Source organism: Sebastes fasciatus, chromosome 15 (genome assembly GCF_043250625.1).
Source record: "Sebastes fasciatus isolate fSebFas1 chromosome 15, fSebFas1.pri, whole genome shotgun sequence".
Taxonomy (NCBI): Eukaryota; Metazoa; Chordata; class Actinopteri; order Perciformes; family Sebastidae; genus Sebastes; species Sebastes fasciatus.
In genome coordinates, this window is record NC_133809.1 from 9,545,799 (window position 1) to 9,570,240 (window position 24,442).

General features: G+C 41.4%; 1 protein-coding gene across 3 annotated transcripts in view; it reads right to left on the reverse strand.

Annotated features, from left to right (window-relative positions):
* LOC141783182 (single-stranded DNA-binding protein 3) overlaps window positions 1-20,036 on the reverse strand; it is a 51,742-nt gene extending 31,706 nt beyond the window's left edge. The window contains exons 1-4 of one of the 3 annotated variants that reach the window (XM_074660280.1): window positions 19,658-20,036; window positions 10,640-10,712; window positions 9,938-9,999; window positions 1,865-1,949 (exon numbers count right to left, since the gene is read on the reverse strand). In XM_074660280.1, the coding sequence (XP_074516381.1) occupies window positions 1,865-1,949; window positions 9,938-9,999; window positions 10,640-10,712; window positions 19,658-19,713 (276 nt within the window). In that variant the 5' untranslated portion in view covers window positions 19,714-20,036. The other 2 variants (XM_074660279.1, XM_074660281.1) reach the window with 2 other exon arrangements.
* Window positions 20,037-24,442: the final 4,406 nt, after the last annotated feature.

Below are 24,442 nucleotides of genomic sequence, written 5' to 3' on the forward strand. Positions count from 1 at the left end.
ACACACATGAACGCACACACACATAAATCCCTGGCTTAGCCTCGGCCCAGTGCTGGGATTACCGGATTAGAACTCTATTCCATTATCTCCCCACACTATACAGCGCACACACACACACACACACACACGCACACAATGCCACACTGTCTTGACCTGCGAGGACAGGCTGAAGACAGACGCACAGTGTCAATCACGACACATGACATTTACACACAAGTGGATACAGTTACAGTGTCACCCTCTTAGTGGAGAAAAACGTATTTACATTATTATTAGGCAGCATGATGGAGCTGTTGTTAGTGGGACTCCTTCTGAACTGGAGCTGAGCGCCTGTGACAACATGTGGCCACCCTGCTGAAGTGGTCCTGGTGCAAGACACTGAATCCCTACAAACTCCAGAAAGGCTATTTCATAGCTGACCTCTGACCTTTGACCTCAGAGAGCAGCAAGACAGGGAAAGAAGAATTTCTCCTTCAAGCTTCCAGAGGCATCGATAACTCCTCAAGGAGGCACACAAAACAAAATACATACAATGTAAACAAACCTTAAGGCTATTATTACGGATACAATTCTGAATAAAAATGTTAGTATTGTGATTTTTTCTATTAATATTCTGTACAATCTGTAGAGCAAGCAACACCCTCAGTCCTTAGGGACCTGACATCTGGGACTGAAGCCGAGTGGTATGAATGCAGACTACCGCTACCTGCTGGTGTGGAGAGTTATTTCATCTCACGCAGGCGCAGAACGTACGTGGTAGTTGGCCGCTGGCTGTTGTTTTTGCGGTGTGTTCGAGTGCAACTTTTTAGCCGAGACAACGGCAACGTGAGGCGACACAACTGGTGGCCTTTTGTTGCCACTAGCTCTCTGATATCGGGTTGGTTTGTCTGGGGCTTTAGACACTATGAATGCAACTCCAGAGACTAGGAGTGCTTGGTTTGATGCAACACCTCTCCCTGCTGTAACTAAAATTATTAGATTAAATCGTGCAAGTTAAGCAAAAATGCCAAATTTTCCACAGTTTTAGTTTCTAAATTATGAAGGCTTTCAAATGTTTACCTTCAGGTTTTGGAGTGCTGTTGCTGCTGATAAAACACGGAATCTGAGGACATCACCTTGAGCCTCAGGAAATTGTGAGGGGGCCTTTTTTTTTACAACTCATACACCAAACAATTAATCGACTTTGAGAAATAATCTGTAGATAAGGGCTGCACAAATTAATAGCCAAAAGGTTTGATTTGGTCCCGCCAGATGTTTCTAGCTTATGTTTCTTTAAAATTATAATATAAATTACTGGTTATGCAGTAATATTTTTTTGCGAGGAAAAAATACTCTTTAAATATGCAGGATCCCCAATTATGAATTATGCTACTACCATTTTGCATCTTAAGAATACAATAAAATACAATAGCTGGTTACTTTTGGCCGCAGCCCACCATTACGTTTCAGTTTTGACCCTCCAAGTGAAAAAGTTTGGGCACCCCTGCTATAGATTTATCAATAAATGAAGTTAGTTACATCCCTACTCCCTGCTTACAGAAATACGGCACAAATATGTGGTATGAATTGAAATTTTTATATTTATATGATTATTTGTGTAGACAAATTACTTTGTACTCAGCTGATATTTCTAGTTGTTGGAGAAACATGTTAAAAGTTTGATCCCCAGTACGGCTAATGATTATATTGATAAAAGGTGCACACTGTCCTCTACCTGCTGTTGTGGGTGCCACTTCAAGATTCCCCTTACACACTATAATATAAACATTGTTTACATGTGTGTCTCAGGCAGACATATAAAGAAACAAATTCCACAGCGAGTGTTTTTCTGTGAGAAGAAAACAAGTGTTCGTTCGTCACTTACGTAGTCGTGGAAGGCCTTCGCCTCGCTGGAGTGCTCGCATGTCTCCCTTCGGTCTGGAGCCGCACAATACAAATCCCAGAATACACTGAAATGGAGGGGAGAGAGAAGGGGGGGTGGGGGGGTGGAGAGGTCAAAGGTTACCATACAGAGCAATACAAGCAAATGTGTAACAGCTATTCATAACCCATTCACACACTCTCACTATCTCCCTAGCGCTCTTAAACTGCCTCTCATACACTTGAGCGTCATTGTAAGAGGGACACAATGTCGGTGTCGCCCCCTCAATCAACCTCTCACTCACTCCAAAACACACACACACTTACATTACCACACTAGCATGGACCACTCATTGACTGCATCCATTTCTTAACCCTTAACTTTAACAGTTACTCTAAAGGATACATGTGCAGAGGGGCTGGACAATATGATGATATATATCGTCAAAAAAATGTCTATTGTTTATATTTTTCTATATTGTTTCTATCGTGATATAGGCCTATATTCATTTATTTTTTCTCTATAATTTCTCTATTTATTTTGCACTAAAATGAGAAAAACCAAAAGAGGTTTTACCATGTGGTTATTTCATATGGACTATTTATTTATTGAATTACCAGAAAACATGCTATACTGCTGCTGCCAGGCTTTTAACTCGTACCAAGAGAAGCGACCACATCACACCGATCCTTGCTGCCCTTCACTGGTTACCTGTGAGTTTTTACTGCTTGTTTTTAAAGCCTTGAACGGTCTGGCTCCTGTCTGTATCGGTGATTTGCTGACTCCCTATGAGCCTGATCGATGCTTGAGATCCTCTGGCAGGGCCCTAATAACAGTTCCAAAATCCAAACTCGTCAACAAAGGTGACCTACCGGGCTTTTTGCCGTCCGGGCCCCTCAGCGGTGGAACTCCCTACCTGAGGATCTCAGGCAGGCAAACTCGGTATCTTCCTTTAAATCTCTTCTTAAGACTTACTTTTATATATCATGCACTGTTGTAACTATTTATATGATTTTATTTTGTTTAGATTTTAAGTTCTGGGTGTTAATTATTTCTATCATGCTTTATTGGAAAGCACTTTGTAACCTTGTTTTGAAAGGTGCTATATAAATAAATTATTAATAGTATATTGTGATCGAGATATGAAATTACCTATATCGGGAAGAGAAGATTGTGGCCATATCGCCCAGCCCTAATGTACAACTAAACTCAATCCCTAAAATACCCTCCCTAAATTGAAATACAGTTTGATACATTTTAACAGAATCCCATCACACAAGTCACTCTAACCTACTGCTCCATTACAAATTAGGTTCGGTAGTAATGATAAACGATTTATAAACACACAAAGAACACAGATGAGGTAAGAAAACGGGGGTTATATCTATACATATGAAATGTCTGAGGCGTCCATCTTTGCTACCTGATCCAGAACTTGTAGCCAAATGATGTTAAAGTTGAGGACACAGCCTCTTTTAACAAAACTAAATCCATAGATTAAAAGTTGGATTGAATTTAAGCAAGTATTTAAGTAATTCTAGCCAGGAGCATAGCAAAGGCTTGTTTTTTTTGCCATATTGGTTGAGACAGAGATCCCGCGGTGCCATGCCAAATATTGTAAATAGTGATGTCCTCGACCAAAGAAAAATCGTTGTCGACTAATCGAATAATTGATTCCAATCGACAGATCTGTCAAACGCAGGTTCTCCACAAAGAATCACACAAAACACCACTTTGCATCTTGTGTTTACCAGAGATCGTTTCTTGGAAATGAGTCATTCAGCATTAAAAAAAAGCATAAAAAACGACAAATCGACTAAAGAAATCTTAGTCAGCTAAGAGCAAAAGACTGATTAGTGGAGTAATCGACTAGGAGGGGGCAGCCCTAGTTGTACAATACCCTCTTTTACCTGTGACAACTGGTAAATGGCCTCTGAGTGAGAGTATTTGCTCATCAGTTGACCCTTACAGGGATAAACAACAAGAGCTGACACACACACATAAACAGCTTTTGTTTCAGTCTATTTGAACATTTGAAGTGGAAAATCACAAACACACAGCCAGCGACGACGCTAACTGCTTGTATGCTACCTGTCTGAGAGGTCCTAATCGAATCCGTCTCTGTGCATTGATTTAGTGGAAGTGCTATAGACCCAGTGAAACAGGGACATGGCTAACGAGAGGACTAATCAGGCAGCCACTTCACATGTCCTGGCAATCTGCGACGCACACAGACATGTTGAATCCCAAACATCTGGAATTCTTCATACACCTCTGCACTTCAGAAGACACAGTCTACTACAGTTACTCATCTTGAGCTCCACTGAGAGTTGTTTGAGCACATTAAAGGTCCCATATCATGCTCATTTTCAGGTTCATACTTGTATTTTGTGTTTCTAAGAGAACATGTTTACATGCTGTAATTAAAAAAACAACTTTATTTTTCCTCATACTGTCGGCCTGAATATGCCTGTATTCACCCTCTGTCTGAAACGCTCAGTTTTAGCGCATTTCGACGGAATTGCGACAAAATTGCAACAGAATTGCGTTGCTAGGCAACAGCTTGGGTCCATGTGTACTTCCTGCCAGCTGATGACATTCACATACACTGCAACCAGGAATAAACTGGGACACATTTTAAATGTTTATGTTTAAATCTGTGTAAAGGGTCTAAATATTGTATATTTGTGACATCACAAATGGACACAAATCCTGACGGCTTGTTTCAAAGACAGCGTTTCTGAATACGGGCTGTGTGTATTTCCATGTGGATTGAGCGTTTCAAAACTTTCACAGTATTTATATAGGACTTAAGCCTGCTTTACAATAAAAAAAACATGAAAATCTAACTTTTTTATAATGTGGGACCTTTAAGAGGAATTTATGGAATATTTTGAATAGGTTGACTTAACCTCAAACTTCCTCGTTCCGCAAGAAGGACAGAGTTGGGCTACAGATGATAAGGACGTCAGTGTGTTGCTCAACGACACATCAACAGGGAGAAATGCTTAGAGGCTACTGGACTCAAACCTTTCTTTAAAGAAAATTACATCCTTTTTCACTACAAGCCTAAACAAGGAGAGAAGAAGAAGAGTCTACAGATTAAAAACATAATGTTAAACTATTTATTTTATGTGCAAAAAAAACCCCTTACATCTAGATTTTAGTCCTTAACTGAGCAAGAGAACAAACTTATTCTTTAGATTTACCCAGGCTCGTAGGCTTTCAAATTATTATTCTGTTCCTTCATTTTCTTTTTATTAAAACATGTCCTTGGTCTCATATTGCTGATGGTGCTCTTTAAACCTGACGTTCATTCTTCTGACTCAGCAGAGCCACCCCCCCGAGGTGAAAAGTTACACTAGATACTGTACTTTTTTTAAAAGACCGTTTAAGAGTATATTTACAAGTCAGTAATTCTACATCCACAGGTTTTTAAATATTTGTTCCTTTGTAATGTGTACAGTGCTAATATCCGTACAGTGTCCTTCAGCAACACAGTGAATCTATTCTGAATCCAGCGGCTCAGTTTTTGTAGCAGTGCTTTAATCTTCCTGAGGAAAGAAAGAAGTGCAAAGACTTAACCTTAAAGGGTTGTTTATACAGTTACTTTTGGTATTTTCCACGATAAAGCTTTAGAAAAGAGCGGTGAGGACCATGTGATCCACACATGCAGTAAAACTTAATTTATTCAAGTTCTGCCAGACAGTTTTAATTGCAATTTGGAAGCAAATGAAGGTGGTTTAGCTCTCAAGTAGAGTAGGGTTTATTTCTTTATTTGATTTTAAGGATAAGGCTGGTGTTACTCTACTGTATATCATCTTATTGTCAACAAATCCCCTGAAAAGACCAAAACTAATAATTGATCCCACTAACAAGTGTCGTCTGTGTAGCTAAAGCCTTATTCCTCTGTGCCACAGATCTCCATTGTTGTCCAAAAACTATTAAAACATGTAACATAACTGTTAAATAGAAACTTGCAAGTGAATTTTTTTTTACTAAATTTATACTTAACCTTCCCTTAAAATGACCATTTGAAAAGTGAATGCAGGATTTTTTATGTTTTACAAGACACAAGGGCAGAAATTCAGAGGGGAAAGTAGCCGTTTAGAGCAATGCTTCTAAAAACGCTCTTTTTGTAACGTCAAACGCGTCATATTACGTAGGCTCGGGGTGCCGCTGTCTTTACTCAGCAAAACGTGCAGTAGTAGGTTGTAGTGGGAAGTTCTGAATTAGGGATGCTCATTTTTACAAATTTTCTTAACCGATAATCGACCCTCGTTAACAAATAGTTAACCGTTAACCGACAAGATTTGTGCCTCGTACCAGCTGCAGGAGCACAACAGATATTCGTTGACGGGAGTCCCAAGTTCACCCGTCAGGGAGCGTTAACTTAGCAGCTACGATGCTGCGTGTAGTGCCACTTTCCCAGTAAAAGTCTCCACCGCACATTTAGTTTAGTTTAGGAGGTTGTCAGCTGTTTGTCTGCCCGGCATAACTTTAGTGGGGTCCAACAAACAGTGTCTATCTGTGCTACGTTAGCAGCTCTAGCATTGCCAGAGCCTCACCGCCGCACACGTAGTCTGCGTAACTTTAGCGAGTTTCCAACAGACCATGTGTGTGTGTGTGTGTGTTGGCGGTGAGTGTGGGGTTGTTGGTGGCGTTATAGCTGTGATCGTAGGTGTAACAGTGTGTGTACAGTTTATTTGTCGGTGAATAAATGCTACGAAACTACAACTCCGCTCAAGCGAGCCAGAGACCGGAGCCGGCTTCCTGTATCCTGCAACTCCGGCTCCGCCTCTTAAGGTGGGCTGTTAAGGTGAACCGGCTTTACTCCTTAAAGTGACGAGCCGCTCCTCTGAGCCGTTCAGCTTTTGAGTTAATTATTAACATTTCTTTTAACCGTTTTAACCGATTGCGTTAATCGGTCTGTAGTTCACAGGAAAAGGACCGCAGCTAACGTTAGCTTTCATTGCTGCCTGTGTTTGTTTGTGCAGATGAAAAGACGGGACTTCGCTGCTGCATTGGTGAGACACAATTTGTAAAATCAGGTGTAAATAATATAACTATCCTTTTCTGGTCAGATTATCTGATGACCTGGCTCTAAGTCTTCTTCAGCTCACACAGCTAAAGAACATTTTCAGGCAAGTCCAGGTCTGCTAAGTCCAGGTGATTCAAGTCTCAATAGTCTGAACTACAGTCGCACACTGGTAAAGACTGGACTCTTCATCCTTTATAACGGTGTGCTGAAGGTAAAGGATTTAGTATCATTACATTAGAGCCATAAGATATTCCTCAGCGATGGTCATTCAGTGCATTTACATCAATTGGGGTCAGGAAGCAGCATCATATATCACTAATACACTTAAAATATTGCTGAGCCTGGGTATAAATTAGGGCTGCCTCCTCTTTGTCGACTTATAGGTTGTTGTGTTCTTAGTGAACTAAGATGTCTTTCGTCGATTAGTTGTTTTTTATGCTTTTCTTTATGCTGAATGTCTAATTTCAAAGAAACTTTGAGCACATCTCTTGAAAACACAAGATTTAAAGTGGTGCTTTTGAGTGATTCTTTGTGGAGAAATTACAGATTTGTCGATTAAATCAACTAATTGATTAGTCGACAAAATCCTATATGAGTGTAAAGCGTGATTTATGCTTGCCGCATACGCAAGGGTTGCGAGTGTCTACACGGACAAAGTCACCGTCAGACATGGGCCTTCGCGGTGGTTCCCTGCGGCAGGTTTCCGTGGACATCAAAATGTTCTAACTACGCGGATGAGAAAATGGAGATCTTTGAGGAGCTTTGAGAATGTCTCTTTGCAGCGAGGATAGTATAAAAGATCCGAGCGGTTCCTCACCACGAGTCCACGTGAGCTAATGTCCGAGCGACCGCCCTTGCGGAAAGCATAACTGAGGCTTTAGTCGACTAATAATTTCTTTGGCCGAGACAGCCCTTGTTTAAACATATAGTAGGTAGGAGAGACATCTGGTCACTGACAGCTGTATGTAAACGTGGTTTTACAGTAACACGTATATTGTAGTGCCTGTAAATGTGTTTTGATTCCCTGCCTCATCCTGATTTCAGAGTGACTGTGAACTACGGGTGACTCCGACGTCCAAAAACAAGTGAAACTGCTGATCGGTGCTTGAGGTGATGACCTTAAGGGTCAAATCTTAGCCAGGGGCAGAAATGACAGGGGGGGGGAAGACAGCGGAGGGAGAGGTGACACAAAGGAAGATGGAATGCAAAGGGTTAATCTGCTAAGAATCCCTCTCCCACATGAACAAAGGAGAAAAGTGGGAGGTAGGGGGGCACACAAAGGGTGACGAGAGGGTGAGGAGGGGGCGGGGAGTACAGAGGGGGGAGTCCATTCCCTAACCATCTGGATCTATTGTTTCAGGAATGGGGGTGAAGGATGGAGAACTGGAGGAGGGGAGAGGGGAGAAGACGGGGAGGGAGGGGTCACGCCCTCCGTGAGTCTGGTCAACCCCAAGGCTGAGACGCTGCTAGAACTCCCCACCTATGGAAGTCATTTTTAATCATGACTGAGGACAAGCACCATCAATTAAATCAAAATGTGGTCATTTTCAAGCACAAGATTGTTTATATAAAATACGACTTTAAAAGGCAGGGTTTGTAATCTTGAGAAACTAGCAAGAGACACTAGATTTTTAAAACTGATCCAACCAAACAATCCAGCTCAGTGTTGCCAACGCTTTTCCAATGAAAGTAGCTAGCAGAATTAGCTCTGAAAGTCGCTAAATCCAGCGAGAAAGTCGCCCAATCCGCAGTCCATCCCTTCAGGCCTCCCTCCAAAGCCACTCCAATATGAACATAAAATTATCATAATGAATGTTAACGGCAAACATGACTATTGTTAGTGCTCACAGCTGTCAAGCTAGCAGCTTGTGGAAGACTCGTTGACGTGAGTGTGCCCTCATAAGTGAGAGTGCGCGCAGCCAGGCAGGTAAGTAGTCCGTCCAATCATTACATTCAGGCCGAATGAAATGACTGGACGGGTTTATTACAGTCCTGCAACAGCCACAGATACCAATTTTTTCCCTTTTTGAGTCAACTAATATAACAAAAAAAATTTCTAAAATCTTTACCAACCCTACCTTTAATATATTCAAAATTGAAATATGGTTCTTCCATGAGCCTCCAGACCACGAACGCTCAAATGAAGCTACTGTTTGTGCATTTGACAGTCATGAATTATGTAGAGTCAGGGTGGACACTAGAGCCCTATCAAAGAGTGTGTATGTGTGGCTAGGGGGGGAATACACCGCTTACATGGATAGGCTTACTGTATTGAAACTAGGGCTGTCTAAGTTAACACGATAATTATGCGTTTTGTTTTAACGCCACTAATTTCTTTAACGAATCATGCAATTTTAGGTTATAGTGGGCTCAGTTTTAAAGCTAGAGTGAAGATGCTGGCATCATATAAAACCTAAAGAATCCATTGGTACCAAACATGTCATACTAGCTCATCGCAAAGGAGGCTAAATAACGCTCCAAACTTACGCTACATTTTGGCGAGGAAAAACTGGCATGGCCATTTTCAAGGGGATCCTATGACCTCTGACCTCCAGATATGTGAATGAAAATGGGTTCTATGGGTACCCACGAGTCTCCCCTTTACAGACATGCCCACTTTATGATAATCACATGCAGTTTGTGGCAAGTCATAGTCAAGTCAGCACACTGACAGCTGTTGTTGCCTGTTGGGCTGCAGTTTGCCATGTTATGATTTGAGCATATTTTTTATGCTAAATGCAGTACCTGTGAGGGTTTCTGGACAATATTTGTCATTGTTTTGTGTTGTTGATTGATTTCCAATAATAAATATAGACAGACATTTATATAAAGCAAGCATATTTGCCCACTCCCTTGTTGATAAGAGTATTAAAAATACTTGACAAATTTCCTTTTAAGGTACATTTTAAACAGATCAAAAACTGTGCGATATAAATAAATGGACAATCGTGCGATTAATCACGACTAACTATTTTAATAGATTGACAGTCCTAATCAAAACAAACAGGGAAAAAACAACTGAAAGTGACACTCACCACCACCACGAATGGAGGAATCCAGGAGGCTCCCCTAATGTAATATTCTTCTCCCATCGAATCTGGAGGAGAGGAGAGAAGAGTCACTTGCGGCCACTAGAGAGAGGATTATGTCTGCAGGTCCGGAGGTTAAGAACATATAATCAGTCAGTCTCAAACTGTCAATGGCCTGGGACGTGGAGATAGGCATCTCTCTCTCTCTGCCGATCTCCATCTTCCTGACTCTCTTTTTCCTTCTGTTACGTCTCTGTTCAGTTTCCCTTTTTAACATGTGAAATGTGTTTTGGATCACGGGAAGTCATGCAGTCATTCACTGTTGGGAGGAAATGCAAACACTACAGATGTCTAGTTGTTTTTACACCAGGATTCACCGTGGCAGACAGGGAGCATGATCTGTGTAACTTTATAGGATTTCCTTCTGAAAAATTGATGCAACACCTTACGCTCTGTAATCATGTTTAGCATGTTCGCACTGACGGCACAAGTTGTTGTAAACATCAACTATGGCTGGGTTTATAGTATGTACAGTTTTACTAATGAGGAAAGCTGTTTTACATTCATGACGTGTGTTTGATTTCCTTGAAGGAGATTTTTCATCAATTCTTTATCTCTTCTCCTTAGCTCTAGATAAGCAGTTTTCACAAAAAGAGGCATAAACAATGATTGGTTCAGTGCTTTATAAAGTCATTGATGTCATCTTACCTCAGACAGGAAGGTCTGTGCGGACTTCTGTGCTCCCACATGTAGCAGGTACTCGTATACATATAATGCTAACCTGAAACAGAAAGGAAAATATAGTTAGTGACCAAATTCAGCCTCCTCAGTTCTCAAGACTCTTCCTACTTGCACTCCCTATTTTGCAACCAAAATTCAATTTATTTGGGTGGCCTGTTTCATTCACAATGAAAAGCAGACCTACAACAGCAACCAAATGGTCCCATAAACTATAAAGCCCCTTGAGCTAATAGTCAAGAGCTATTGCAGGGACTAAACGTTATTGCAGTTTATTTGTGTTTGCATCTTTACCACATCTGAGAAACCGTGGAGATTACACCAACAATGGATGAAAAAACATGGCTTCATGGTTTCGCTTGAACCAACAAAACAGAGTCATGCTGTTCTTGTAAATTTACTGTTGTGTGACTATGATGTTTGAATGGATGCTGGAAAACAGACATGTAGTCTAGATGCCTGTCTCCAAAGTAGGCCGTACGAGTGCATATAACCTATTCAAACAATTAGAAAATAAAAGGAAAGGTTTGTTTTTCTTGCTTGTTCACGTCTTTTATCTCTTTTTTTTTTGCTCAATATATAGAGAAGACGGCTGTATAACTGTAATTTAACAAAGAATTCTCATACACTGGTCCGTATTAGGGGTGCACCGATACTGGTATCGGGTCCGATACTATGCTCATTTACTTGTACTCGCAAAACGGCTCCGATACAACGGCACCGATACCACTTTACGGTGGTGCGCCCGACCCCGCTGGGCCAGAATCCCACCTCAGCCGGCGTGCACCGGCCCTCACTTTCATTGCGCCACAGGGTTTTGCTTACACCCTCTGACTCGCGCATGCGTTACTCTTTGGTCCGTGTTTCAAGACGGGTCGGGTGGGTTGTCGACATCGCCGCAGACGAGACAAGACGTACATGTCAATTTCCGCTCTAGTCGAGGTAAAAGTTTTCAACTGCAAATATTGCAGTTTGTCAACATCTGTTTTATCTAATAAGATACAGTTTTCACTCTGTTTATCCGAGAGTTTTCATTCACATATCTTGACGTCAGAGGTCAAGTGACCACTTTGAAAAGGGCCATGCCAGTTTTTCATCGCCAAAAATTAGACTAACTTTGGAGAGTTATTTAGCGAAAAGCTAACATGGCATGGTTGGCACCAATCTATTCCTTAGATTTCTAGTTTCATATGATACCAGTATCTTCACCTAAACTTTAAGACCACAACCTCTGAAAGACAGAATAGCGGCCGTCAGATTGTTGAGAGGTTAATAGTTTATATAATAAAAGATCGATACTGACGTCCGTGTATCAATATAATATTGCCACGCAAAATATCACTAAGCCGTATCGATTTTTTTCTCCCGCCCGTAGTACCTCTAAAGCTTCCTGATTTCTTACGATCGAAATGGGCCACACCATCTCCGCAGCACCTCTGTGGCCCGTATAGTTGTGCCACAACTGCCCGTGTGCATCGTACCAATCCTAAGCCTCCAAAGTCTTCAAATCATAACAGAAGCTGAAAAACACCTGCTGACCTGTATGAAAAATATTGTGACCTGACTGAGCACCCCAAATAGTGACGGAAATAGCTGCACACGACAGGCACTCCAATCCAACAACATTTTAAAAGCTCTCGCCCTGATTTTTTTTAAATCACCATTATAACAGGCCAGCCACACTTGATAACAGCAATCCACCAGGGTCTATTAACAGACACAAGAACCATGCTGTGGAGTGGGAAACCCCCATTGGCCCAACATTGTACTCCTAACGCCTTCACTTAGTCGTGTTTAATAGGCTGTTAATGGACCATCAATCGACCGGCAGCGTGGATATGACAGTGCTCTGTGTGCCCAGAGCAGACAGTCCTCTGACAGGCCAATAAGGTCCTAATGAGAAGGACAGTAGCTCAGTGTCATAGTCCCCATCATTAGTCAATGAACTGATCAATGAAACATGGTTTTGAGATAATAAGGCTGTTGTGCAGTTTGTTTTTCAGCCCATTTTCTTTTCTAAAGCTCTCTTCTCTTGTACAGTTGTGGGATGAAGGTGCTCATTAAGTCCATTTAAAACCCTTAAACATGATATATAGTTGGACAATAAAAGTTTTGGATAGGAAGCTGATAGGCTCTCTCTATCGCCGCGTTCTTAAGAAATTAAATAGGGTAAGTTTTAATAACTGCACTTAATTTGCCAATGAAGACTTTATCTTTACATTTCTCCATCACAGTGCTCCTAAGATGCTCAGTGACAGGGTGAAACCCTCTTTTGTAAAAAAAACTCCTTTTAACAGGCTGCCTGTGAAGGAATATGAGGAACTCGTTACGGCAAATTCACACCAGAGCAGTGGCGAAGTGCGGCCTGCAGTGAGCTGCCATGCATTGTCTACGGAAAGCTGCGGCGGCCACTCTCGAGCTCAGCAAGCTGCAGCCGGGTGATTCTGCGACGGAGTGCGGCCCAACTAAAAGTAGGGAAAAGTTTAACTTTTAACAGCAAAGTGCTGCCAGAGACGACCCAGAGCCAATCAGTGACCAGATCCTGCGACATGTTGATCTATGTTACAAAGAATTTCTTCCCGCCTATAACACATGAACACGCCGCACAGCTGCAAAAAATATATAATTGCTGCACTTCAGCGCTGTCTGGTGTGAATTCGACGTTACACGACAGATTGGATTGGTCGATTAATCAGTCAACTACTTTGGTAACCGATTAACCATTTAAGTAATTTTTCAAGCAAATATGCCAAAACAAAATCGATGACCAAATGTGAGGATTTGCTGCTTTTCTTGGTCGTACTTAATACCAAATTGAATAGTTTGGGGTTTGGACTGTTTGTTGGAAAAAAACAAGACATTTGATGTCACCTTGTGCTCCAGATAGTGTTGCCACGATACTGGAATTTCTAACTTCGATGCAATACCTTGAAAGATAGTGATATTTGTAAAACAGGGAAAATTTACACAAAATTGAGGGTGTCAAATTTTAGATTTTTATTAAAAGATAAATAGTACTGTGTGTGTCATAGGGCTGCAACTAACAATTATTTTCATTGCTGATTAATCTGTTGGGTTATTTTCTCGATTAATCAATTAGTTTTTTGGTCTACAAAATGTCAGAAGATCAGAGTTTCCCAAAGCCCAAGATGACGTCCTCAAATGTCTTGGTTTGTCCACAACTCAAAGATATTCAGTTTACTGTCAGAGGAGTAAAGAAACCACAAAATATTCACAGTTCAGGTGCTGGAATCAGAGAACTTATTTTCTTAAAAAAACAACTGTTTTTTCAATTATCAAAATAGTTGGCGATTAATTTAATAGTTAACAACTAATCTATTAATCGTTGCAGCTCTAGCTAGTACCCGTGTATCGATGCTGAGGAAAATGACAACACTAGCTCCAGGATATTGTAATGGTCATTTTTCACTGTTTTCTGATGTTTTACTGACTCAAAGATTAAAATCAAAGAAATAATTGGCAGATTAATCGATAATGAAAATAATTGTTCATGCTCATATCTTTCCTGAGGATTCCCTCTACTTTTATGATGCTTTCTATTATAATTTTACATTTTCTATTAGGATTTTATGATTACATACGCACTTTTATTGCGTTGAATATTTTTTTATGAATACCCATTTAGGAACAAGTGTTGCAAATTATCTCAGGCTATAAATGCTATAATACACAGGCATTAGTCTAGTTAGTTAATAGTCTACACTTAAGTGTGTGTCCCTATGAGAATAACCATAAACAAATAAATGTCCACATGGGGGATAGTAAAGCACTGCCAGTTCTGTGTGAGGTTTCAATGCTGGAGTTCACTCATTTAGTTACTATTAGTGCTAAATGCCTCGAATCAAGCTACAGATGAGGCGAACACATGGGAGCAACAGAAATGGCAACAACTGCTGTAGTGTGTTGTGATGGTGGAGATATGATCTGTGCCTGGCCAGTTCATACTACTTATGATATGCAAATGTTTAAAATATGTATTGTTAGTATGCAAATGTAGTCCGTAATAGGTATGAATAGGAAAAATAGACAATAACTGTAGTAGGGAGCCGATGGTTGCCAAATGATCACACCTTGTCCTTCACAGACACAACGCAGACATTTTCTAAACAACGTCACAGGAGGAGGGGCAGCAGCTGGCAGATTTAAATGCATGCTCCTTAACAATTGTACGATTAAATGTGCTCTGTTCTGCTTGAATGTCAAAGCGATCTGCACGCCACATACTAATAAGTACACACTAATATTAACTGGCATTTGGTACATATGATAAAGTACGACACTAATAATTCACACACACAACTATAGATAGACGTGTTTACTTTCTCACCAAGGCACCAACCTTATATAACATGGGCAGTTTGGGCACTGAAATAGCCATCCTGGACTAAATACTGCTGGTGCTCTAAAGCAGTCCATATACAGTACGCCCCATTTCAGACTGACACCGTGGTTGGATGGGTCAAAGCTAGGGCTGCAACTACCTATTCATTTCGTTGTTGATTAATTTGACAATTAGTTTCTTGATTAATCGATTAGTCGTTGGTCTATAAAATGTCAGAAAGTGGTGAAAATGTCAATCAGTGTTTCCCAAAGCCCGAGATGACGTCCTCAAATGTCTTGTTTTTTCAGTTTACTGTCATAGAGGAGTAAAGAAATCAGAAAATATTCACATTTAAGAAGCTGGAATCAGAGAATGTGGACTTTTTTCTTTAATGACTCAAACCAATTAATCGATTATCAAAATAGTTGTCAATTTAATAGTTGACAACTAATCGATTAATTGTTGCAGCTCTAGTCAACGCACAGCATCTGACCTGGCATCATAACCATCCTCCTGACCTGGACCGGCACTTTGTTGAATTGGATTTTGTGTTATATTATTGATAGGAATGTAATTTAAAGCTGCAGTGGGTAGAATTGGAGCAAATATGATTAGAAAAAGTTATTTTAATAAAGCAGTCACTATATCCTGACAGTAGCACATGAGACAGATAATCTGAAAAAAACATGTGCCTCTGTGTCCTCCGGTGCTCCTAATGGCATCTGCAAGGTTTCACGGTCCTGAGGGAAAACAACCAATCAGAGCCGAGCTGGAGCCTTGCCGTCTGTGAGCAGCTGTCAATCACTCACAAACTCTGATCAAACGGTCAAACTAGGCAGCGCTGATTCAAATATGAATCATTATTCTGTTACTGTGATGCCCATTTCTCACTTCAAATGTTTTCAGAAACATCTTGTAGTGTGCTGTTTAGCTGTAAAATGAGAAAGTTTGTGACCCGGCAGCCATATTGAGCTCAGCTGAAGAAATACCAAGCACCGCCCACCAGCCGGAGCACAGCCAATAGGAATGCTCAATAGGAACGCTCTCTCTCTAAAAATGACCTGTGATTGGTCAAAGTCTCCCGTCACGGGCTAGATTTTTTAAAGCCTGAAAACAGAGCCATGATGAGGTGCAGACGTGTAGTTTTCTCTCAGAACACTTGAATTACAATATGCTGAAAAGGTTATTATGGATTTTTTCCCCAATGATGCCAAAAACATTCTGCCTACTGCACGTTTAAAGTTATTGACATTTGAATATAATTTAAGTGATTCCCCTCACTTGTTTTTTTAAAAAACAGAAAAAGTTACTAGAGAGACGGAGCATCCAGAGAGAACAGAAACTGAAACTTCTATAGTTTATCTGCATCATGTATTGAACCACAGTTGCAGACATGAGTCTCACTAAACAACGCAGACCACAGATTAAAGTGTGACATAAGTCTTATACTATGAACGGGTCAATCGCAGGTCGAACATGCATTAGTAGCCCCTCCTGTATAACAGTGATTTCAACATGCACGTGTCTCTGTATGTGAACAGCGGGCCATCCTGCTCGGAAGGTAATAAATAGTTGAGGGTGTTCCCCTCTATAGCAGATAGCCACCAAGATAAGAAAACATACATGAGCAGGCCGACGTCCAGATGAACAAACAAACAAAGCAGAAGTGGCCTCAAGTCTATACGTCCCAGAGTGATTTACACTGGTTGATATGATTCAACTCCATCACTGCACAACAATAATATCCAACAGCATGAATGCATCGACTTGCTTAATTCAACACAGACAGTGGGACAGATTGGTTGTTGTGCAAATGACCGATGCGCTTAAGAGGCTAAAGACTGCAGTTCTGCTAACACACGCGCCACTTTAACCAGGGGAATCTGACCACTTTCTGAGGCTCCTAGCAATTTGTAGGTCACAAAGCTGTGTGTGACCGCTGGTGTAGAGTGTAAGTCACTGCCACTTGCAGGTCAGTCTAGTATCGGGCCACACACACACACACACACACATCTGCACAGCACACACAAAGATCGTTATTTTACCTCCGCACTTTGCCATTTACTGATCCCACGTTAACACATACAGATTGCCTACATCTATACTAATTTTGACAGTTTTGAAATGCCTGGCGAATGCTCACAGGAAGCTTTAAGACACAGCAAGCGCTTCAAATATTGATACTGTTTGCATCTCCCGGTTCACTGCAGGTTTACGGGCTTGCTTAACACATGTGCAGCTTTCTATAAGAGTTTGACTATAAGGGGATGGTTAAGGTCTTATGTCTGGGGATACGAGGATCACACTGCAGATCCCCCCTCCCCAAGAGGCCTTCGATGAAATTTTTATGTGTGGTGTGTGTGTGTGTGTGTATGTGTGTTTTCGTGTGGGTTGCAAAAGGGGCTGCGTGTGCGTGCACCTGGCCTACTGCATTATTAAAGCTCAGAAGCCAGCTCATAGAGAAGGAAGAGAAGTTTGAGGAGGAGGGGGAGAAGAAGGAGAGGGAGCAGCTGTAGGATGGCGGAGTAAAGGTAGAGGAGAAAAATGAGTTTTGACTGGAACATAGTCAAAGAAACAGGAAGAAACAGTAGGTGGTACAGGGGATCAGAGGAGCAGTCAAGTCAGGATGGAGAGGAATTTAGAAAAGCAGTGGTCGTTTTTGACAGCCAGAATGTGAAATTATATTCATAAGGCAAGGTAAAAAGATCTGAATGGTAGCTCCAGCAACCCGTACTCTCTAATTTTTTGACGTTATATGACCTCACCTGGTGACACCAAAGTTTTACAGCATATGTCTGGAATCACACTTTTGATTTCTGCATCTCTCAAGCTGAAACTAAATCTACTTCACCACACCACGTGAGGTGACCTCCTGACCTCCCTCCCTGCCATTCCCTCCTATGTCCTGAGATGGGACATCAGACTGAGAAACCTCCACCGGCACACCTGACATCCTGCCGGGAGGCTCACGACAAAACCCCCCTCTTTAAACATGGATGCCCACCGTATCTCCCTCTCTTCTTCTGTCTCTTTCTTCCTCTTCTGTCTCTCTCAACTCTGACGCAAAGCGGAGAGCAGCTGCTTCAGTCTGTCTCAATAATTCAACGCTGAAGCGGAGGGGATGAGGACTTTGAGGAGCAGCAAGAGATGGGGAGTCAGAGTTGGGAGGCGGATGGAGAAAGACATTAGAAGAGCTGAGATGCATAAAGAGAAGAATAATAGTAATTCACAACAACACAAAGGGAGTTGTGAGCTTAAGGTTGTGAGGTGCCTGCTGATCTTCATGCAGACATACACACACACAGGAGTCTGACAACTATGTCCCACTTCTATCTTGCTGACTGGTCCAGCCAGTCAAGAGTGAGCATTTGCTAGTGTTCAACCCATCAGCTGTGAGGAATAAAGCCATAAGCATTCACCTGTGTGGAGGCTCTTATTTACCTCTGTAGTGCAATATGTACCTTTACCCTTTAACACAGCACAGGGCTCTAAAACAATTACAAAGTTGAATGAAAGCATGCACAGGTCTTAGCTGGCTTTGTTAGCTCTGCCTATCAGCTAAAGGAAGTTCCCTGCAGATACTAGCTTCTATTTCAAAATTGATGCATTTTAAGTTAGAAGAATTCATATTTCTGATGGATTTAAAACCAGATTGTTTTAATGGTTGCGCGGCATGGATCTCCTGAGCGAACAACAGGCATGGAGACGGTGGCGTGCAGACAAAGGGATTGGAGGGCTACAAGCTCCCCCAAGCTAACACACACCTAACCTAAGGTTCCTGACTAAACCAGCCACAGAAAGAGGCAGTGTTTGGGTCTCCTGTAAGCAGGCGGTGGCGGCAATTACAAGCACTTTATCTCCAGCACTCGTTGACTGGAGAGAAAATCTGTACGGGCCACAAAAGTTGTGAGGCGCAGCTCTCTCTCCGAGCAACGGAGGAACGTAGCGGCGGCTCTGGCGGCTTCTCTCCGCTGACCGAACACACATGATGGATACAATGTATGCAGCGCGTTCGGAGACACAGTATCAGCGTGGAACGTTGGAACAATTCTAGAACGCGTTCCTGTTGCTATTTTGTGACAAAGCCCCCAAACAGCTGTATTCTATTTTTACCTGCTGCTGCTTCACACAAAAGCCAAGCTAGCTACAATGCTCAGCGTCACTCCTCCAGAGTGCATTGTTCCTCCTCAACACACACACTGGCTGGGGCGAGATGGAACTATAAAGTGGGATCCCCATCAATGCTCCCTCACAGACTATTCTACCTCCCCACGAGTGCACATTTAAATGCACTATAGCTGGAAGCATGTGCAGCAGCAGCACTTCCTCCTCCTTTTGTAGAAGCTGTGCAACTTTAAGTCTTTGTTTTGAATTAAGAGTAGAAAGTGTGCAGTGGAGCTAGCTGCTGCGAGGGGCTAACTTAGCACTGTGTTAGTTAGAGGATGCAAGAAGCACCACGACACACAACGAATAAACTAGCATCACTTTTGTAGCTTTATGTGTTAATAATAAAAAGAGAGCTTTGCTGCTGAAGTGACTGAGCTGCTGAACATCAGTTAGCAAGTTTAGCCAGCTAGCACCCTCTCTTCTCTTCTTCTTCTGTGGCTGTGTGTCTCTGTGTTGTGACAGTGCAATAATGTACTTACTTTTCTCTCGCTTGGCTATCGGAGGGGACCACAGCTCCTTTACCCTTGCCGTACATCTTGGAGGCTGTTGTGATACTTTGTGTTTTTTTATCCCACTCGACACCTGTCAAAGAAAGCTACCAGGAGAAGCTACTATCTCCATAGCTACCCGGTTAGTGTTGTCTCTCCCTCTCTCTCTCTATCTCTATCTCTCTCTCTCTCCCTTCCTTCCTTGCGCTCTCTTTGCTCCGGTTTCCTTTTTTTCCTCTACATCCCCAACATTGCCCACAAATCAGGCAGGGTTTCAGCCGGGGGGGGGGGACTTGAAACAGTCCGCTGGTGGAGCTTTTTTTTTTTTCAATCGCTGTTCCAGGATTCAGCTCACGCCCCCCCTGTTGTGAGAAGGTGGGGGCTTCTTAAAGGCACAGCGTCTCAGCTTTTAGTCGACTTCGCTCAAGTTCAAGTTCTCTTCTGGAAGGCCTTCGAGTTCAGGCCTTACATCACGTTTGAGTTGATATACAGCACCAAATTGCAAATACTGATTATTTTTACTATTTTGAAACTTTAATTGAATGTATCATATACTTCAATGTGTTGTTTTTGTCCTGATATCACACCAGAAGGGCTCTTGATTGGCCCAAACGTCCACCTAGGTTGACCCCCCAAGTGCCACTGTGTTCAACTTACGCACTTGTCCTACAGTAGGACCTTAGGACAGCTATAAACATGTCCCTTTACTCCACACACATAAAAAGGTGAATGTTCTGGAAGGCCTTCGAGTTCAGGCCTTACATCATATTTGAGTTACCAAATTGCTAATACTGATCCATATTACTATTTTGAAACTCTAATTGTATGTATCATATACTTGGTGCATTTCAATGTGTTGTTTTTGTCCTGATATCACACCAGAAGGGCACTTGATTGGCCCAAACGCAGGTTGACCTGAGTGCCCCTTGTGTTCAACCCAAGCACCTGTCCTACAGTAGGACCTTAGGACAGCAATAAACATGTCCCTTTACCCCACACACATAAAAAGGTGAATGTTCTGGAAGGCCTTCGAGTTCAAGCCTTACATCACGTTTGAGTTACCAAATTGCTAATACAGATTCAAATTACTATTTTGAAACTTTAATTGAATGTATCATATACTTTGTGCATTCCAATGTGTTGTTTTTGTCCTGATATCATACCAGAAGGGCATTTGATTGGCCCAAACGTCCACCTAGGTTGACCTGAGTGCCCCCCAAAGTGCCTCTTGTGTTCAACCCAAACACCTGTCCTACAGTATAGGACCTTAGGACAGCTATAAACATGTCCCTTTACTCCACACACATAAAAAGGTGAATGTTTTTAACTGTCACCCCTGACTTGCAGACAGTTCATGCACTCCACTGATTGGTGTGGTTATTAAGTTACCTGATTACATAACTGCAAATATGAAACCATAATAAGTTTTATTGTTTGTTTTTTCCATGCAATACTAGGCCATTGGTTCCCAAACTGGGGTCCAGAGACTACCAAGGGTCCTTACAGAGGTGAAGGGGGCTCCAAACTGATTGAGGAAATATTTCATTTAACAACTATTTAATAGTTTTATTTAATTATGTTATCTAATTTGCAAGAGCAGCTGTTTAAAGCACAGCTTTCCTGTATCTAAATGAGGGCTGAGTTCAAAAGCATGTCTATTTTACGTGTTCTCTGAAGAAGTAGAAGAAGAAGAAGAAGAGGTTTCTCAAGGGTTTCTCTCAAAGTGGGGTCTTGTGGGGCTTGAGAGGGTTCAGCAAAAATGGGAATAGTTTTTCACGATAATTTCATCCATAAGTAACACAATGACAGAATGTATGACTTTTTGTTCACGGGTTTCATACACTTTCGGTAATAAAACATCTGAAAGCAAAAATCCTTTCGGATGGGGGACCCTTGGACTAAATCTTATCAAATGGGGGTCCGTGGTCTAATTTGTGTCAGTTCAGGTGTCCTTGACATGAAAAAGTTTGGGAACCACTATCTTAGCATACACCTGAAGACAAACTGAACAATATGGACAAAAATACGTCTCGGTTTGTCCATATTGTTTTATTTTTGTTCAACCTCATTCCCATCATTTGAAACTTTTGTTAAGGCTGCCATACCAGTTCTCACAGCCAGTTTCCTTCCTGGCTCCAAATTGTTCCGACTTTACCGAAGAGCAGATTTAGAACAGCATTCATTTCTCGATTTTAAGGTGGTCTTACCATTTACCTAATATAAATGTAAACACTTCATTCAGATATAGTACATTATATATTACATTTTGATGGTCTTGTGTATGCTACTCTCAAAATGTAGTGCATCAGTACTCATTTCATCCAAACTGTAAACATCCAAATTGACCATTTGATGAACAGAATAATGAGGGAATAATACAATACGTAACAATAAGAAAAACATCATGCACAAATTGTTGCCATCAGTTAAACATTTATTGTAGTAAAGATGCATTTTTTACACAATCACATTGTAGGTTCATCTTTTGTTACCTCAGTGTTAAAAAAAACCCACAACAACAGAATGAATGAATTCTCAATATATCCGCCACTCCCAAACAATTCGTACAAATGACACTTTGCTCTATTTACCCTTTCAAATAGTTTGCTTCATAGTCACACTGAATTTTAAACAGTGTATAGTATGCTGCAGTTATTGTAAATGTTTATTTAGTGTCCAGGTATGCTGCTGGCTCTGGGTAGCGATGTATAAGTCTGTGTCATGTCCCTTTAAGAGTGTGTAGAGGGCAGTTGCAGAGTTAGTGTGTGTGTGTGCACATGTGTGTGTATATGTGTGTAAGGCAGGGACAGGCAGTGTGTTCTGTTTTCGTGCTACTAGCTGTGGGAAGGGCACAGCTGACTGTCTGTGTGTGTTTGTGCGCACGCCGGTGTGTGTACGTGTAGAGACAAGCGCATGTATTTGTGTGTGTGTGTGAGAGAGAGAGTGAGAGAGAAAATACATTTCTGTATGTGTGTAGTAGGGCTTGTTTTTTTTTAAACAGGGGAATACAAACATGATGAGCAGACGTGATATAAAAGAATAGAGGAATAATAGAGTAAGGAAATAGAGAAAGGAGTGAGGAGCATTATCTCTATAAATGCAAGAATTCACCTTGAAATAGTGTATGTAATGTTTTGCAACACATATGTACTGAAAGATACAATACGTATAGACTAATGTATTGTTATAAGTGATATACTGTATATGTTTACAACATGTATACATTGAATTGTGCTTAAACTCCCACACAAATGCAGAGTAAGACAGAAAAACACCTCGAAATGTTCTCTTCCTTCTGCCATTTTCTTTGTTCTACTTCTAGAGCTAAATCTGAAAACGATGTTTACATGTGAAAACAAAATTGCATTTTTATAATGAACATTTTAGTAATGATCTCCATTCACACTGAAATGCTAAAATAATAAATGAAAATGGTTAGATTTCCTCTTCTTTGTCCGAATAAAATGTCTGTTGTCAGAAAACTGAAAGAGCATAGATTAGTAATTGATCGCGGCTCATAAAATATACCTCTTAACCAGTCGGCAACCTCCGGTTCTGAAAAGTGAAGCCAATGCTGAAGTGCCTTAAACTTGCATTCTTTCTACCAGCCAGCAGGGGGCGACTCCTCTGGTTGCAAAAAGAAGTCTGATTGTATAGAAGTCTATGAGAAAATGATCCTACTTCTCACTTGATTTATTACCTCAGTAAACATTGAAAACATGAGTTTATGTTCTCAATCGCAGGTTTCAACTCTTCTTCAATACAGCATGATGTTCATTTAGCAAATCATGGTCCCATTTAGAGTTAAATAGACCATAAAGCAGGGGATGCTTTAGGGCTGGGCTATCTTGTGATTGACAGGTCGCTGCCACGGTCTGTGAGTTGTCCGTGTTTTCGTCTTACAGCTTTAACCCTTTCACAGTGTGTTTTCAGTTCATGAAAGTTAATTGTAACACTTTGTCACCTTAAAAATGTCTTATTCAGTGTTTGGTTGTACTTAGCTCCACTCTCTTGTGTCACTTCTGGTTGCACAAAAACAAGATGGCGACGGCCAAAAACCAAGATGGTGACGGCCAAAATGCCGAACTCAAGGCTTCAAAACGGCAGTCCACAAACCAATGGGTGACGTCACAGTGACTACGCCCACTTCTTATAAACAGTATATGCTCTTAAACGGGAATAGTGAATTTTGCTCCTCCACGCTATCAATTAAATGACAATTTGATGATTTCAAATTCGTCTGACAAAATATGTACATTCAAAATGAGTGATCACAGAGAGGGTTAGAACAGGCGTATGCAATAATATTCCAAAAGTTCTGTTTTCACCATCCACTCTAAAATGTGACGCCGGCATTTTCAGATGGATCCACTCTGGAGACCTCTTTCAAACACGCTACATTTTCGGGTGTGAAAATGTCGGCATAGTGTGGACAGACGGCCAAAACAGTGAGATCAAGATGCATCTTCAAATTTTTTGCCGGCTTGTACGTATACTCCTGGAGAGAAGGAGAAACAGAGAAAGTGATGGTGGAGCCTAGGTATCTTTTAAGCTCTAGACCACAAACTCTATCACTGTCTCATCATAGCACCAGTATTGATCCGAGAACCCAATGATCCCCGGGAACACTGGCTCTTCCTCCGTTGCTCAGGATAAACACAAGCAGCATCACTGTGTACTTCCTCTCGGTTTTATCAAATGCAGATGAGCCGATAAGGTTGGTAGTGTTTTGTACACATGCTTCATTCCCGTCCATCCATCTTTTTCCATCCTTCC